The 16339-nt window shown below is 44.9% G+C and overlaps 1 protein-coding gene across 2 annotated transcripts in view; it reads right to left on the reverse strand.

The window, feature by feature from the left end:
* Positions 1-16339, reverse strand: part of RHOJ (ras homolog family member J) — a 61806-nt gene that overhangs the window by 10274 nt on the left and 35193 nt on the right. For both annotated transcript variants that reach the window (XR_009487066.1, XM_059850515.1), the window contains exons 2-3: positions 5806-5864; positions 234-398 (exon numbers count right to left, since the gene is read on the reverse strand). Coding sequence is in view for 1 of the 2 variants with exons in the window: in XM_059850515.1 (XP_059706498.1) it covers positions 234-398; positions 5806-5864 (224 nt within the window). In the remaining variant the exon portion in view is untranslated. The remainder of the gene's footprint in view (positions 1-233; positions 399-5805; positions 5865-16339) is intronic.

Consider the following 16339-nt stretch of genomic DNA (forward strand, 5'->3'; position numbering starts at 1 on the left):
TTTTCCCTCCTCATCAGAGACCTGTATGAAAACTTTTCTCCTTATAGGTATTTATGACTTGTTGCCACATTAATATACATTTGAATTAAAAGATGGGATGAGCTTTGCCAGTCTGGACACCTGCACATTGAATTTCTTTCCTGGTCCCTGAATTTCCCTCTACTGGAAAAATCTGACTGAATTTCCTATGAGTTAAATAGGAAACCTTTCCAGATGCTCAGGAGAGGCTTTACCTGTGTTCCTATGAGGACATAAGGCACATTGGGCATGCAGACTTTCAGCTCAGGCACCCACTCCTCCTGCACGTTGTGGTAGGAGGCAGGATTCACCACGGAGAAGCAGATCAGGAACACGTCTGTGTTGGGGTAGGACAGGGGTCTCAGCTGGTTGTAGTCCTCCTGCCAGGGGACAAGAGCAAGAGTGTCACAAGGAGGGGATGACTCCAAGTGGAGGTGTCATGTTGGGTTTCATGAAGAGCCAGCACTGTTCATACTCATTCACACTTCTAAGTTCCACGTGGCTGCTGGAGGGGGGAACCACTCTTTGGAGGACAAGGGTGCTGATTTATCAGCATTTTATCAAAAAGAACTGAAAGATGCCCCATCTCTGGGAAGTGTTCAAAGTTGGATGGGGCTGTGAGCAACCTGGTCTAGTGAAAAGTGTCCCTATGCCTGGTGGGAGGGTGATTGTGTGTGTGAAATTAGATAATTTTGAAGGGCCCTTCCAGCTCAATCATCCTGTGATTGTGTGAACAAGTCTTGTTTGTGTTATCTGTGCAGATGGTGGTGCAGAAGGTGATACTGAACGGTCCTGCAGAGTGCACAGCAGTGTGGGAGCCAGCAGAAGACACTCATCCTGAAATCAAAAAACAGATCAAATCCAGCCCTGCAGTATCTGGGTACTCACTGTGGGTGATTTAGTGTTTCCACAGGCCATGGATGGTGGAAGGAGGGATGTTTTCTCCATGGGCTAGTGGTGAAGAGAGTGAATTTTCAGACACTTGAATCACAGCTGTGCTATGTCATGAGCTGGCTTTGATAGCTGAGTTTCAGGGAAGAATTTAGGTCTGTTTTCAGGCTTGAGAAGCTGAGAGCAAGCAGAGGTTTTGCAAGCCATGTGAAAGGGATAGCCTGGCTCTTTCTGACAGTGGGAGCATTTGTAGCTGTGTCTGGTGGGTACTGTTCAATGAAACCTCTTAGAAAACTTCAGTGCAATGAAACAGATGCTTTTTAGAGAGGATACATCTGTTCCAAAGGCTTTTTTAGGGGTTCCAGAATTAAAAAGGGGAAAGGAACACAAAGTTGGAGTGTGGGAAACAATAATACATGCTGCTGTCAAGCCTGACTGCAATGTAGATCTGCAGTTTATAGTTTCTGCATTCTGGACAAGTCTCAAGTCTCTGCAGTCTGGTCACTTTTGGTTATAACTGTGTGAAAACTCAGCTGGTGTGATTTGCTTTGCCAATACAGACTAGTTAATAAAAGGAAATAAGGTTAATAAAAAGGGGAAAAAAGACACCTGGGTGCTGTTTCTCAGATTTGAGAGCATTTACTTTAGGCAGGGAAAACCCACATTAGGGGCAAGAACAATGCAAGCTGCTGCCTGTCCTGCAGGAGAAAGTGATGCAGGACTGTATCAGTGTGTGTCAGAATAAATGATGTTTTAGTGCAGCCTTACTTCTGCCTTGCTTTAATTGGGTCAGCTATTGAAGGGACTTAATTGTGAAGGGAGATTTGGCAAATCACCTTTCTGAAGTCTCTTTTTCACTGACTATACAGTAATAAATTGACCCAGACTCCTGGATCAACACTCACTACTTTCCAAAATATACCAATGAATTACTCAAAACCAGTTTGCACCAACTGTTTCTAAAAAAGTCCCCCAAAATTTAATTATTTATTCTGAAAGGAAGCATGAGCCCAAATTTAGCTCTGTGTCAGGAAAGAAAAGTTTAAAAAAGCATCCTGAAACACAAACAAAATGTTTTGTTTGGTCTAACTGGATGTTTATTGTCCCAAACCCACTTTGACAGGAAGAATAAATTCTCATTTGCTACCTCCAGCCCTCACAGCCACAGTATTTGGGGTAAAACCAGAGTATTTTTCAACTGACATATTTATGTCTTTCCAGTGGCATAGAAGGCGTGGATCTGAAGAAGGATTTACAGGAGGAGGTGTTTGGATGTATCACCTCCCAAGAAAGTGGATTAGGAATTGAAGAGGATTCAAGGAATAGCAGGGAAAAAACCCCCTCAGAGATGTTTGTGGGTATACCAGAGATGCACTTCATGAAGAAGCAAAGTCAGTGACAGGAGATTTATCCAAGGCTCTGGAGGTGGCAGCCAGCTCCCAGCAGAGGTGAATAGAGACAAAGTGGATGCCAAGGTGATGGGATCAGGGGAGAAATTGCATTGTAGAGACAGTTTTATGTGCAGCTGTGGGTTAGGAAAGCCTGGCCTGATTATGGGCCATTATCTGAAGCCAGAACATCAAACCTGAGGTTGATTGTGGCACAGCCACCATGGGCTGATACCGGCTGCTTGACCAAGATTCTTTCTGTGCCTTTGGTTTAGCTCCTGAACCAGCCACGCGGTGGCAGCAAGACGCAAGGAATCCTCATCTAGGCGGGTTTGGGAAGGAATTGGCTAAATATAGCCATTTTCAATATTCCAGACGTGCATATTTAGACGGGCTGGGACTTACTGTACCATTAAAACTACAGATTAAAACCATGAGCGCTCTGCTTGGCTGTGACAGCTCCAGGAGCATGCTTTTAATTTCATTTTCCTTGTTCCTTCCGAATCCCTAGAAAATCCTTTTTCAGGAAGAGCACTCCTGATTTGAGCTATTAGCACAGAGCATTATATAAGTTGTAAGCAGGGATAGCCATGCATCTCATAGCAGAGGTCTCACCTCCCAGCAGGGCACATGGGATTCTTCACAGACAGGTCAAAACACAAATATCATGGATAAGAGTTGATCTGGGCTCCTGTACATGAACAGGATCCTCCAGGCCACATCAGACAAGGACCCCTTCTGTGTACCTGCTCTCCAGGAGAAGGCCTGATAGCTTTGCAACAAATAAAGAAAACTAAACTGAACTAAACTAAACTAAACTAAAAATAAAATAAAATAAAACTTTGCCATGGACCTTTAGAAAAGATAATTGCCCTACTGGGCGATTTCTCATTCTAAGATGGTCAACCACACAAATGATGCAAAAAAGGGATTGAACATTTGCATGGGTATGGGGCCCATCCAGGGAGGGGTGCTGTAGCAAGTGACAGTCATGTTTGGAAAGGGACTTGAGTCCTTGTGGGCTTGAGCTGTGGCTGATCAGTAATTTATTTTTATTTATTTTTTTTCCCAGCTCGTGCTTGCATTGTGCTGCCTGCTATTCAGGGGCTGGAGGCTTCCCAGTTAACATTGCCTGGCCACTGGTTTGGCCTGGAAATGCCAGTGCCAGACCTGGCCCTGCTGAGTTGTTTGCCTGTGACTTGCCAGGACCAAGATCAGTTGGTGCTCCCCGCTCCCCTCCACCTTGGCCATCAGCTCAGCAGTGTTTAGGCCCCAAAAATGCAGCAAAGCTGGCTTTTTTGTTTTGTTTTTATGTCGTTGCTGTGCTGATCTCTTGTACACTCTGCTAAAGCATTTTGCATCTGAGTCCAGCCCAGCAAAAAGACCACAGTTTTTTCCTCCTAGGACCATTTGTGCCAGGGATACAGAGAACCAGATACCTCAACTCTGGGGTCCCTGCCAGCTCTCCCTTCAGGCTGACAGAGGGTCCTGCTGCAGGAGTACATTTTTCAATTGTTATTTCATTAGCATATGTTTTATAGCATCGCAGTGTCAAGGGCTATTTCTGGCTATGACTTCACACTGATGCCTTTGGAAAGCCACACAGCACAAGGAGAAGGAGGGAGGAAACAACCCAGATGATCTGTTGTTATAACTGGAGCATGTGGGAAGCATCATCCCTCCAGCCTCCACGGGGACAATCCAGTCATCAAGAGCTGATTCACACTCTGAGCTCTGGCTAGAGAGCCACGTCCTCTGGAGCAGGGTCTGGAAGGGACCTGAGCTTGGTGAGCTAGAGAAGGGGTTTGGAGGCAGGTGCTGAACTAGTCTAGTTTGAAGCAGGGGATGGCAAAATGATGAGGAATGGATGGAGGGGTGAGGCTTGTCAAAGAGACAGCTGAGTGTTCCTTCTGGCTCAGGAGGACAAATGAGAGGAGGTGTTGCTGCAGAAATGGGTGGCAGGTGGAACTGTCAGCCCTAAAAAACAAGTAGGAATATTAAGGCACGGGGTGAAAACTGACTGGGAACTGAATATAACTCCAGTCTGGCTTGCAAAGGCTTGCAGGGCTGATGGATCGTGGCACAGGCTCTGAGCTCAGAGTTTGTGAACACAGAATAAAAGACTGAACAGGGTTTGGACGTGGGGCAAGGGCTTGGGTCATATTTTGGGATTGGCTTTTGAATCATCAGTTTTCACCATGTAGATAGGAAAGATGTGTGGTCTGTAAGGGCCACCAAAGCAGCTAAGACTGATGCTGCCTACAGAAACATGATAAGAATGAAACTAAAGGAAGTGAAATCCAAGTCATCAAAGCCCCAGTTCTGCTGAGTGCAGGTTTTTCTGGAAGTGACAGTCTGTTCTGGTGTGGGTTTTTTGATCTCTCTGCAGAGTGCTGCAAAGTATATTCTGCATGAAGTGGCCTTTTGCAGACAGCAGGGTCTCCTTCTGCACTGTTTGTGCCTTTCATGGCAGTCAGTCATGGCCAAAACCAGTACAGCCAAGAAGGTGGTGCTTTCCTGGTGAAAGCAAAGCCCTGCATCCAGGGCTGCTGGAACCCAGAGGGAGTGAAGCAAGTTCCCAAATCTGCTCTCTCTCCTGTTGGCTTCAGTGTCAGCAGTGACTGGAGGAGCTGGTGGATGTGGGTTACAACATTCCCAGTCTGTGAGGAACCTGGAGCCTCCTCCCTCTGCTCTCAACAGATGATTTTTTGCAAGGTTTCTGTGCAGACTATGTCTCTTTCTTTATTTTGTCACTCACTGGCATTTGGAGTCAGGAGAGGGAAATCTCACCACAAAAAATGTGTTGCTTTCTGTACTTCCATCTGCCCCTCTGCTGGCAGAGCAAAGCAGCAAGAAATAATAATAATTTCTCCTCCTGTCCAGGGGGTGAAATTATTCTGCAAGCTTTGAGTGCAATCACACCATATCAGAGTGTGGAGAGTGGAAACAGCAAAAGCATTCTACATGTAAGTAAGCATGGGATACAGACTCTCTTGTAATGGACACCCTTGTCCTGGGAGAAGAATGTTGGGGTGTTGGGATGGATGCAAATCTGGCTGGGTTACCACTTAAAAAGTCAACAGCTGGTGACTGATAGACTGATGCTGAATTATACCAGTTTTGTGATCTTGAAAATAGGAATTATTCTCTGTATCTTTAATGCCACCATGTGGTAAAGGTAAGAAAACCCAGATTACACAAAGCATCTTATTTGTAGTAGCAGGTGGATATATGGGGGGTTGCACAGCCTCCTCAAGCTTTGTTTTTTTTGATTAGGCAAAACACAATCTTAGGGATGAATATATTTGTGTGTTTTACTGCTGAAATAGAATGAAAACAAAATGGAGAAGGTCAGCAGTTCAATCATTACAACTCAAACCTGATTGTTATGATTTGTGAAAAAACCCCCAGCAAACTCCACAAATATTATGAACAACAAACCCCAGTGTATGACAGTAACAAATAAACCATAGGGAAAGAAAATGGTAAATGTTTTGCAATCCTTTACCTGCCCTGCAGTGTCATAAAGCCCCAGCAAGTGTTGTTGTCCTCCCACAGTCACGGTTACTGGAAGAGAGAAATGAGAAATTTGTTTATGCACAGACCAGTGGCCTCATTTTGATTTAGTGTTTTAATCCCAAAATGCCAATAGACACATTAGCAGGTGTCCTCCACTGGGCATCCTGAACCCAGCACATCTATCCAACCCAAACTGAATCACAATAAAAGCAAATCCTTTATGCCAAGATCTTATTTCTGTACAAACAGCCAAGGGTGATGAGCTGCACACACTGCTGCCATCAGGGTCCAGAGACAGAGGGACCTTTGCCTGTCTCTGCAGCCACCAACTGAGCACCCTGGACTTGAAAGCACAGGACTCCTGCCTCGCCACCATGGGCATTGGGGTGGGCTGTTCATGGATCATTGGGAGGGTTTTGTATTATTTTATTTCTTCCAGGCTGTGAAATGATGAAGCATTCAGCAGTGGCTGGTGTTTGGTGGGTCTCACTGGAGGTGCAGCTGTCCTGCCCTGTGCCATCACAGGTGAAGTGGCAGTGTTTAGTACCTGGGGCTATGTGGTGGATGATTTGAAGGACAGGAAGAAAGAGGAGCTTGAATATTTTCAGGGATGTTGACCACATTCTGTTGCAAATGAAGGAAAGCTTAGTTTGTTGATCACATCCAGCATATTTACTTCTTTAGCAGAAATTATGTTGAACTTCATTTTGAGCCCATTGACAAATTTTGACATTGACAAAAATGTTTTCTCATTGCCTTTGGATGAACCCCATTATTAGCTGATTCCTGTAACCAGTGTTATTCTTATAAAGGACATGATCTGGGTTAATGACATTTAGTTAACCAGTTAATCTGCTTAAATCATTACTACTCAACTGGAAAGAAAGGGGGCCAGTCCAGTTCCACCCATTAGTCAACAGGAAGCCTTCAAACAGTTGTCAGGAAGGTTGCTTAAAATAATTATATTGTTGCAGCATATGGACTATTAATTTTTTTAAACATGAGGACAAGTGGCAGGACATAGGAATGAACATAAGGTTTTGTCAGGAATGGGGGAAGAGGCTCAGACTGCTGCCCATCAGGTGATCACAACTTGCAATTAATGAGGGCTGGGAATGAGTAATAGTTATTTTGGACAATAAAAAAAAGAGACTTGAAAACATCATGCAGCATCTTGTTGATTTTTTTTTTTTTGGTGATAAAATTTGTACTAGCAAAGCAGCTACAAATTTATGGAATTTAATAGCTCCTGCACTGGGGAACAATGTCCTGTTTGAAATCTCTTAGACTGAAAGTCTCTGCCAGTGTGACTGGACAGGCTGACTATTCAGCACCTTTATTTGCTTGCAGAGACACAGTAGTGTTATCAGCACATAAACAGAGCAAACCTGACATCCTGGAAGTACAAAGGCCCAGTGAGGATCAGACTTGCTGATGAGAGCAGGATGGGCTGCACTCACCCACTGCTGGGGCTGCTTTGTGATGTGCACTGGAAGAGGAGGTGGGGAAGGGGAGAGAGCTCCCTCTCCTCATCTCAGCTCTGCACTCTGCAGCTCCCAGGGGACTCATGGACACTGGGCGTGGATGCCCAAAGGTGGAAGAGCTTGGGGAAAAAGTACAACAGTGGGGACATGGACACCAACACAGACAGGAGACAGTCCAGATGCCCCATCCTCTTCCTTCAACCTGACTTGAATGAAATAATTTTAAATGATCCTCCCTGGTGCCGTGGTTTTCAACTTCTTGTGGTGTAAGGAATCCCAGAACGCCCAGCAGGGGTATGAACTGTGTAAGTTACTGGCAACACTCCTGCTTTTCTTAGCTGCCTCCTTAGAAGCAGTGGGTGTTACAGGTGGTCAGCACAGCTCATGGGAGGCAGTGGGAAATGTACTTTTTCTCCCCCACTTGCAACCTTGGCAAGCCTCCAATCCGCCCTTGTGCCAAGAAATGCAGGAGCCAGAGCTGCTCTGGAGGTTTTACTCTGCTCAAGGGCCAGCTGTAGGAAGATGTACCCTTCAGCTGAAGGCAATTTTCCAGCTGCAATGCACAGCTGGCCGAGGTGGTGTTTGTGAGGACACGCGGTCTCTAGGGCTGCAAACAGCAGTTGCACTGTCAGTCCTTGGTGGAATGTGCAGGGAGCCTGCAGAGCTCCTCCAAAGCAGGATGCTCTTAGGACAGCTGTGAGGCACATGGAGGCACAGGTCAGCTGGTGTTTCTGATGAATCTGAAGATCCATGAGCCACACATCAGTGCTGACAGGGTTATCCAGCTCTGCCTCTCCTGCTGGCTCACCCTGAGCACAGGCAGACTGGGTTGGGTCCTGCTTGCAAAGACATCTTCAGTGCTTAAAAAACTTAAAAGCTGCACTGAAATTTACTCTGCTGGGAAGCTTTGCTGGCCCATGTCTTTCTTGGTGGCAACTGACTGGGAGAGCTGCACTGGCAAAAAGCCCTGGTGCAGATACAAATTGCTGGTGTGTTCCAGTAATTAATATGGTTTGGAGATAAGCTGTTTGGATAGAGGATCAGTCCACCTCGAGTGTGCTGTGCTCTGCCAGAAGGATTTAACTCCTAGACTCTTATCTGTGCTTTGTGGTTCATGAAGTCACAGTGGATGTTTTGCAGCAGGTCTGTGGAGCCACACACTGAGCAGTGATTGATGGCTTGTGCAGTTCAGTTTGGCTTCTGGTCACCTCTGGGAAATGCTGAGGGGGAATAAAGAGATTGGTGGTGTCTTACCATTACTCTTCCCCCACACAAGGGATAAGAATTGGGAGGGGTCTTGGAAAAATACATCTGACTCTACCCAGCATGCATATCCCATTTTAATTCTCCTTCTACATCTTGGCCCTTATGCATCCTGCTGTGAATTTCTGAATGGCACCAGTCTTATATTTTTAGTTTTCCTCTCTTTTTCTCTCTTTGTCTCCTTTTTACATTTTTTCCCCTCCCCTGCTTTTTCTTTTGCCCATCAAACTTTATATTTTCTTTCTTCTTGTCAATTGTTCTAACCTGTCTCATCATCAGAGGATATTTTTCCTGCCCTTATCACCTCTGAATTTGCAGCTACCACCCCAGCAAAACTGCCTTGTTGGCTAAACCTCGAGTGTTGTCTTTGGATTCCTGGCTCTGAATGCAGTGGGGACCAAATGGCTCACACTGGCAAACCAAATGATCCCTGGCTCTTGAAACAGTGATGTCCAGATTAATGTATTGGTGCTAAAATTTCCACCACACTTTCTAGCAGGCAAAGCAGATGTGAAAATAAATGGCTTTTCCCTGTGAAATAAATGGCTTTTCCCTGTGAAATAAACGGCTTTTGCCTGTGAAAACTTCATGGTGTTTTTATACCACAAGTTTATCAGTCTGCCTCTGTCAAGCAAAAGTCTATTCAGAGTATCTACTTGGTGGGTCATATTTATGAGCTGAGATTGCTCTGCTAGATTTGTAGGCCTTACTTTTGGCTTTATTCCAGTTTACTCTTACTTACCCTGTTATTATCTTTTCCTGTTCTCTCCATGGACAGGCCTATGGGAAGCCAGTGCGGAATTCCTTCCCAGCCACTGGGGTAATGCAGGCTCCTTTATGGGATTGTGAACTCGACTTTATGAGCAGTCTTGGAGTAACAAGACAAATATGAACTCTCCTTGTCATTTACTGACTGTATTGGTTTATTGATTAAGCACTGAAACACCCTGGCCTTTAACACTGAGTGCAGTAGAGACTGCAGTAAAATCAGGCTGAATATTTGCACAGTCCTGGCCCTCATTTCTCTCCAGTGTGGGTTGCACCAGATGATGCAGCAGGGCAGATGTTCCCCTCCCTTCACTAGGTGGTTTTAACCAAGTGCAGACTGTGTAAAACACTGCTTTAAAAATGATTTCTAGGTCATAAATTAGCTGGGTATTGCTTACTAGAGTTTGAATAACTATTTTGGGTCACTCCAAGGCTTTGTTGCGTGTGTCTGGGGTTCTGCTAGAGGACCTCAATGCAGAGCTTGGCCACCACAGCAGAAGGACAAGGTGTAGATGGACATTGTGTGGGATGGAACTGGTCTGAGCTGGGAGCTCTGTTTTTAAATCCATGCTTAGTTTGTGTTTCTAGGGACAATGTGACAATTTTCATTGATGTTCTCCATGCCCAGATTGCCCCAGATCCACCTGTCAGTGGCCAATCTTTGCCCAACCCTTCTCCCATTGTGCTTTGGTAACTTTTTGGGACTGAGCTGCACCTGTGGAAGAGCCCTTCATCCAGACAGCAGCAATGTTCACAGCCTGCACTGACAGCAATGGGACATAAATTGTCTGCTGAACTCTCAGAACATCTTCAGTTTGATTAATGGAGCAAAGCAACACATAAATCTCTGTATGACACCAAGCTAGGATGCAATATCTCAGCCACACTTAGCTGTGGCACAGGAGAGTGGATTTGCACATCAGGGGGAATTTTTCCATGCCAGTGAAGGAGTGCTTGCAGAACCCAAAGACTGTGAAACCCCCAGCCAGAATACACACAGGAGCCAAGCAGTGTCTACAGTGACATCAGACGGGAAAAGTAATTTATTTATTCTAGTGCCTTCCTGCCAACAAATTAAGGTCCAGCTGCTTCAGAGAAAGAAGCCAGGAGCCTGTGAGCAAGCAGGGATGGTGGCACCTGCCTGGGTGGAAAGACTTTCTCATGGTTTTGGACAAATTAGACTGCTTCAAGCCTCAGACTTTCACAAGGGCCATCTTCAGCCCTAGGCAGCAAGCTTGGAGTATTAATCTGTGCATTTGACTGTTCACATACCTGGTGCATGTTGCTTAACACAGAATAATCAAAAAATGATACAATGTTTGGGATGGAAGGGGCTTTAAAGACACTCTAGCTTCAAGTCCCATCTCAGGGATATCTGGCACTAGACCAGGTTGCTCAATGCCCCATCCAGCCTGACCTTGAACACTCCCAGGGATGGCCACCAGTACAAGAACAGCTGCAGTTCTGGTTGACCTGCTGGCACTAGAAATGCCCAAATCTGTTTCTTTTTCATCTGGGAAAAAGGATAAAATCAGAACTTGGGCAAAAGGACAGATCTTGGTCAGCAAGTTCCTTCTAGGCACCTTTCAGGGTAATTCCTGTGATTCCTGACACAGTGAATGTGGTCTGTTCTCCAGCAGCTGATGTCCCTGGGGATACTGACTGTGTGTTTGCTACTGGGTAATATTTTTCCTTCCTTCCTAAATGCAGTTTTGTGAAATCTCTTGTAATGAACTGGGAATTCCCCTCCACTCTACAGATGTCTTCTGGTCTCTGGAGCTTACACCAGACAGGACAGGAGTGTTCTGGTAGGAGTTTGAAGTGATTTCAAAAATCTGGTTTATAAATTGTCTTCTTTTTGTACTGCATAGCTCCTAAATGGGGGTCTTTGTGGCTGGAATTTGAGGATCCTTGTCCCAACTATGCACTGAAACTCAAAAACACCTCAAAGGCATTTAGATCAAAGACATTCAGATCTCTAATTCCCTTTGGTTCCCATAATGGTCAGGCATCTAAATAACTGAGCTGAAACTGCATATCCCAGGATTTAAGAAATAGGAGCTTTGAATATTCCATCAGAAAACAAAAAGTGAATGTGGGCAGTGCATTTTTATAGAACCTTCTAAGTGCCTCATGTGCATTTCTGAATCCTATTTTGGGTAATAATTTTCTTCAGAATATCTGTCTTTGGCTAATCCAGGTGGAGAAAATAAAACTCATGGATTTGGTGTCACATGCTGCTTTGATTTTGTTCGGGTCACCATCTGGGAAACAATTTCTGTTGCTGTGGACCACTCTTCAGAAGATGTTGCACTGCTGCAACTGAAGCTGGGAATGCTCTGGAAACTGCAGATAAAAGCCCTGCAGATGCTACAATCCAGCAGCCACCAAAGGAAGACAGTAAAAAAAAAAAAAGAGTGAAAAGACCTTAAGGACAGACATGCAGGCTAATAATCCATGACAATCAGCTCAGCTGAGCTCTGTGCCTGGTTCCCACTTTAGCCAGAAGCCTCACTTGCAGTGTTGCCCTTGGAAATATTCCCTTTTGTTTTGGTTGAAAGGCAATCCTGTGGCCAACACACCCAGGGCAGGTAAGAGCTGGTTTTACAGAACCCTTGGCTCAACACGGGTCAGTGACTCCAGCCTGGGCCTTTCTTCACGTCCATGCATAAGGGTCATCTCCAGGAATTTGAGTGATTTGATGCTCAAGGAATGTTCTCCCACTCCCTCCTTCATGACAAACAAGATTTGAATGCAGCCAAATCAATGTTCTACCCCAAATTTACCCTGCAGCTTAGCTACATTCTTCTGAAAAGCAAATCAAAAGCATGCTATTTTACCCTGTAATTGGCCTAAATGCTCCACTTTATGTGTAAATTTTACTAAATGCTTTGAATTGCTCTTGTGATCATCTACCACCAGTCAAACACAGATCTCTGAGAGCCAGTTTTCCAAAGAAAGGGCTCTGAGTAAACCTCACCATTCCCTGTCACCTCATCAATGGATGAGATCTATGTTTTGCTGAGCAAATACTTCTGCCCATCTGATATTTACAATATCTGAAAAACATTTCCAGTCTGCTCCCTGTGGTGGGAGCACAGAGAGGCCTCCAGGGCTGGGATTCAGCTGATTTCACTCCTGTAGCTCTTGGTCTAATGAGGTGGTGAGGAATTTGCTGCTTTGTCTTTAGGCCACAGACATTTAGTGATTCTAAAGCCAGATAGGATTCATGGCATCATTTATTCTGCTCTAAATAGCTTATCTAGTGTCTTCCTACAAGGCATATTTTCTTGTTCTTAAATTATTCTTGCAGCTATTTTCCAAATATTTTGTTGAGCAGTTGCTGTGACCAGACAGTGTGGTCTAGCAATGGTTTCATTAATGATCTAGCCAGAGGTAACATGACTTTCTTATTCCTACCTGTCAGCCCCCAATGGCTCATCTAAAGCTCTCATTGGTTGATTATCCTCATTATTTAATGAGTCTTGCTGTGCTTTATTCCTTTCTTAAGGCTAAAGTCCAGTCATTCTTGGCTTTTGTATTTGCAAGCCTTTTTATTACATTCTTTAACTCTGTGGCTGAGTGGAAAATCTGGAGACTGTAACTCAAACGCCCACTGAAGGCATCTCACAAAAGGGGAGGGGAACAGCCACACTCCTGCAGTGCTCCCAGAGCATGGAAGTCAACAATAAAGCTTTTTTGGAAGTCAGCATTAAAGGCTTTGGAAGCCTGGGGTTGTCTATGCAGTGACAAGCTTTTTCAAGAGAATGTTTCAGGTCAGAAAAATGATATCCAAACACTTCTCAATGTTCTCTTTCCAGACATCTCCCCACTGCCTCTAGGGACTGCTCTTCACCCTGGGCTCTTTTCTCTAAGGGGCACCACCTCCCCTCTTCCTTGGCCATGCAGGTTTGAAGATCCCAGTGGAATCAGTGGGAAAATGCCCAGTCCTGCCTCGTGCTGCAGCCTCCCTGGGGAAGGAGGCTGGCACCAAGTGACAGTTCCATTGTCCCCTTCTGCAACAGCAACAGATTCATGGAGACGGTGCCATCCTAGAGGAGGATTCACAACTTGTGCTGTGTGGTTTTTTTGGAACCTGAGAGAAAAAACAATGCAGCTCTTCACAGCTGGGTATTTGCCACTCAGAGACAGCAAACAGAGGAGGTGTACCAGTCCACCAATCATTTTTAATAGAGCAGCTCTAATGAAATATTCTCAATCTTTCAAAATGCCCTGAGAAGTCAGGCTTCAGCGCTGGCCAGCATACATGACATGGAACACAAAAGCAGTGGAGGCTGATTAGCAAAATGAAACAGAATGAATTTGGTCCAGAAATGGATGAAAGAGAATGGAAATTCCCAAAGCTTTCAGAACAAGCACAACACTACATCTTGAGCCAGCTTCTTCTCAGTCTGGGACATTACTTATTTATAGACAGCATGAATGAAGTTGATTTATCGGAATCATCAACCTCATTGTTTGTAAAATCAGCACTGGAGGATTTCCCTGGTATCCCCATGAATTATTGCTATGCTAATCAATCCTTGAACAAATTCAGCTCCACTGATAGCAGGGTCCAAGGAACCCTGGGGTCTCTGTCTGCAAGAGAACCATGCCCAGTTTCTCCAGTAACACAGTGTGGAGGGAGCTCTCGGGACCTCAAGGTTGTGCAAAGCCCTGCTGGATGGAAAAGGATGATTACAGTCCTTGGGGAGTTGAAAAGCAATTGACATTGTGTCCAAGACAGTGTTTTGTTAGATTCCTGTCTGTCTTAAATGGAGGGGAGGGCTGAGCACTGCCACAGGCTGGGAGGTGCTTCCTGAGTGTTTCAGCTCCCTGTGCACCATCAGCTGTCCTCATGGAAGGCAGTTCTGCTGCTGAGCTAGAAACCAATAATAACTGCCAGATAAATGGAGTAAATTTGTGGGCAAACAGGCTCTGATGTGTGAATTTCAATGGTAACCTAATTGAAGGTCTTTTTGCTCTTTACTGAAAGTTAGAGAACTAAATCCAACCAAAAGCAAGGCAGAGTAACAACTGTAGCATTGAGCAACATAACTAGATGGAACCTGATCATGTTCTTTAAAAAATGTGATTGTTCCTAAACAATGAGGAATACTGGATATTGTCTTAATCCTGATGGAGGGGAAATGCCTTTTCTGAGACCATGTCATTGTCTGTGACATTGAGATGAATGAACGAAAAAAAATTTGGCTATGACTGTAGTGTAAACCTATTACAAAAGAAAAAAAAAGGACACACATAGAGTTTTAAAAAATATTTTTAGCTCTACTAAATATTTTTGAAGTTTCCATCCCTCTAGCACAATATTTAGGAAAATGTGTTATTTGGAGCTAGGTTTTTAGTTCAAGTTAATAGCAAACACAGTAAAGCTCTGAGATTATTAAAGTGTAACTGATAATTAGAGTATCTTTATTAGTATTTTAACAAGTTTTGCTGACCTGACCTGTAAAAGACCAGATACTACAGCATTTTCAGTTTTTTTTAATACAGATAAAGTCAGTCAGTACTCTAATAAAATCCTGAAACCTGACAGTGAAGAATGTATTTGGAGTCTCCTAACAGTGATGCTGAGATCATGGTAAGCAGGAGTGGGAGTTTTCCACCAAACATAAAAAGTGAGAATCAAGGGAGAAAAATACAGGAATAAAGAGAGTTTTTGACCATTTTCCTGTCTCCTTTCCCTCCTATTCATGTGAGGGAAAAGTCATGCCCCTAACTGAGCTGAGTGCTGGGGAAAAGAATATCCCCAAAGTTATTTCAGGCATCTAGTTATCAAGGGAACATGAGACTTGGTAAATAGCATCAGAATAAATGGGAGATTAGTGGCAAAATGAAACAAATTGCACTGAAATGTATCCAGGCAATACCAGGGTGTTTCCCAGAGCATGGGAGGACAAGTCTGCCTGTGTGGCTGGGGGGAATCAAGGCAGCTCATCTCTACACTTGCACTGTTCAAAGGTCAGGATAAGGGAATATTTTTCCCTGGAAAGGAGAGAAGTGCAGCCTGCAGAGGTAGTGCTGCCTCACAGTGCTGGCTCTGTGCTCTAGGTGTCCTTCTAAAGCCTGTGGTGATCTGCTTTGGTCTGGGTTAGATGACAGTGGGGGCAGACAATGGAAGGGCACAGAAAGGCAGCTCTGCAGTGGGGTTGTCCCCACTATGGGCTGGACCTTCCAGTGATGGAGTGACTCTGTCCCAGTGACTTACACTGGCAGAAGGCCCTATCAATACTGGCAGAGCACTATGGCACATCCTACCTCCACCAGGTGTGATTCAGGGGGAAAAATGGCCCTTCTGCTTACCAGCATCTTCAACAAGAGGTACAGATGCCAAAGCCAGAAAGAAAGAAAAAAATTGCCTGATATACAAGATGGGGACAAGAGTGTGTTTTCTACAAGAACCTGATATTAAGGGAAATATGATTTATAATATAATCTAGGAATATAAACAAGGAAGCAGCCACAGCTTGGCTGCTGTTTGTGCAAAGAGCCTGGGACTCCTCTTGCTCAGCCTTGGTGCCAGGTAAGCTGGGCAGGCCTGTCCTGAGCTGGCTGTGGTACCTAAAGCCAAGAGGTGTCTAGTGCCAGGCTGAGGTGTTTTGGGTGCTGTATTTGGGCACAGACCTGCAGGACATGTGTGTGTGTGTGTGTCCCAGGCACTGCCATGAGCACTTGAGCAAGACCTCTGCAGTCAGAGGCACTGCCTGGCTCAGCCAGCACAGTGATGCCTTGGGCATCATTCCAGAGTTAGGGCAGCATAACTTAAAATAGCATCTGATGACTCTGGGTAGTGGGACTTTAAATAGCATCTGATGCTCTGAGCTGTGGACTGATGGGGCAGGGGCACGTTTGGCACACTGAACTGGATCCAGCAGGCTCCAGTGTAATGCTGAGGTCAGTGGGAGAGCTCAGGAGAATCAGGTTTGCCCAAACTCCAGCGCTTCTGTAGCTGACATTTTACATACCATCAGTCCTGTTTTGGGCAGG

The sequence above is a fragment of the Haemorhous mexicanus genome, chromosome 6 (assembly GCF_027477595.1).
Source record: "Haemorhous mexicanus isolate bHaeMex1 chromosome 6, bHaeMex1.pri, whole genome shotgun sequence".
Lineage (NCBI taxonomy): Eukaryota > Metazoa > Chordata > Aves > Passeriformes > Fringillidae > Haemorhous > Haemorhous mexicanus.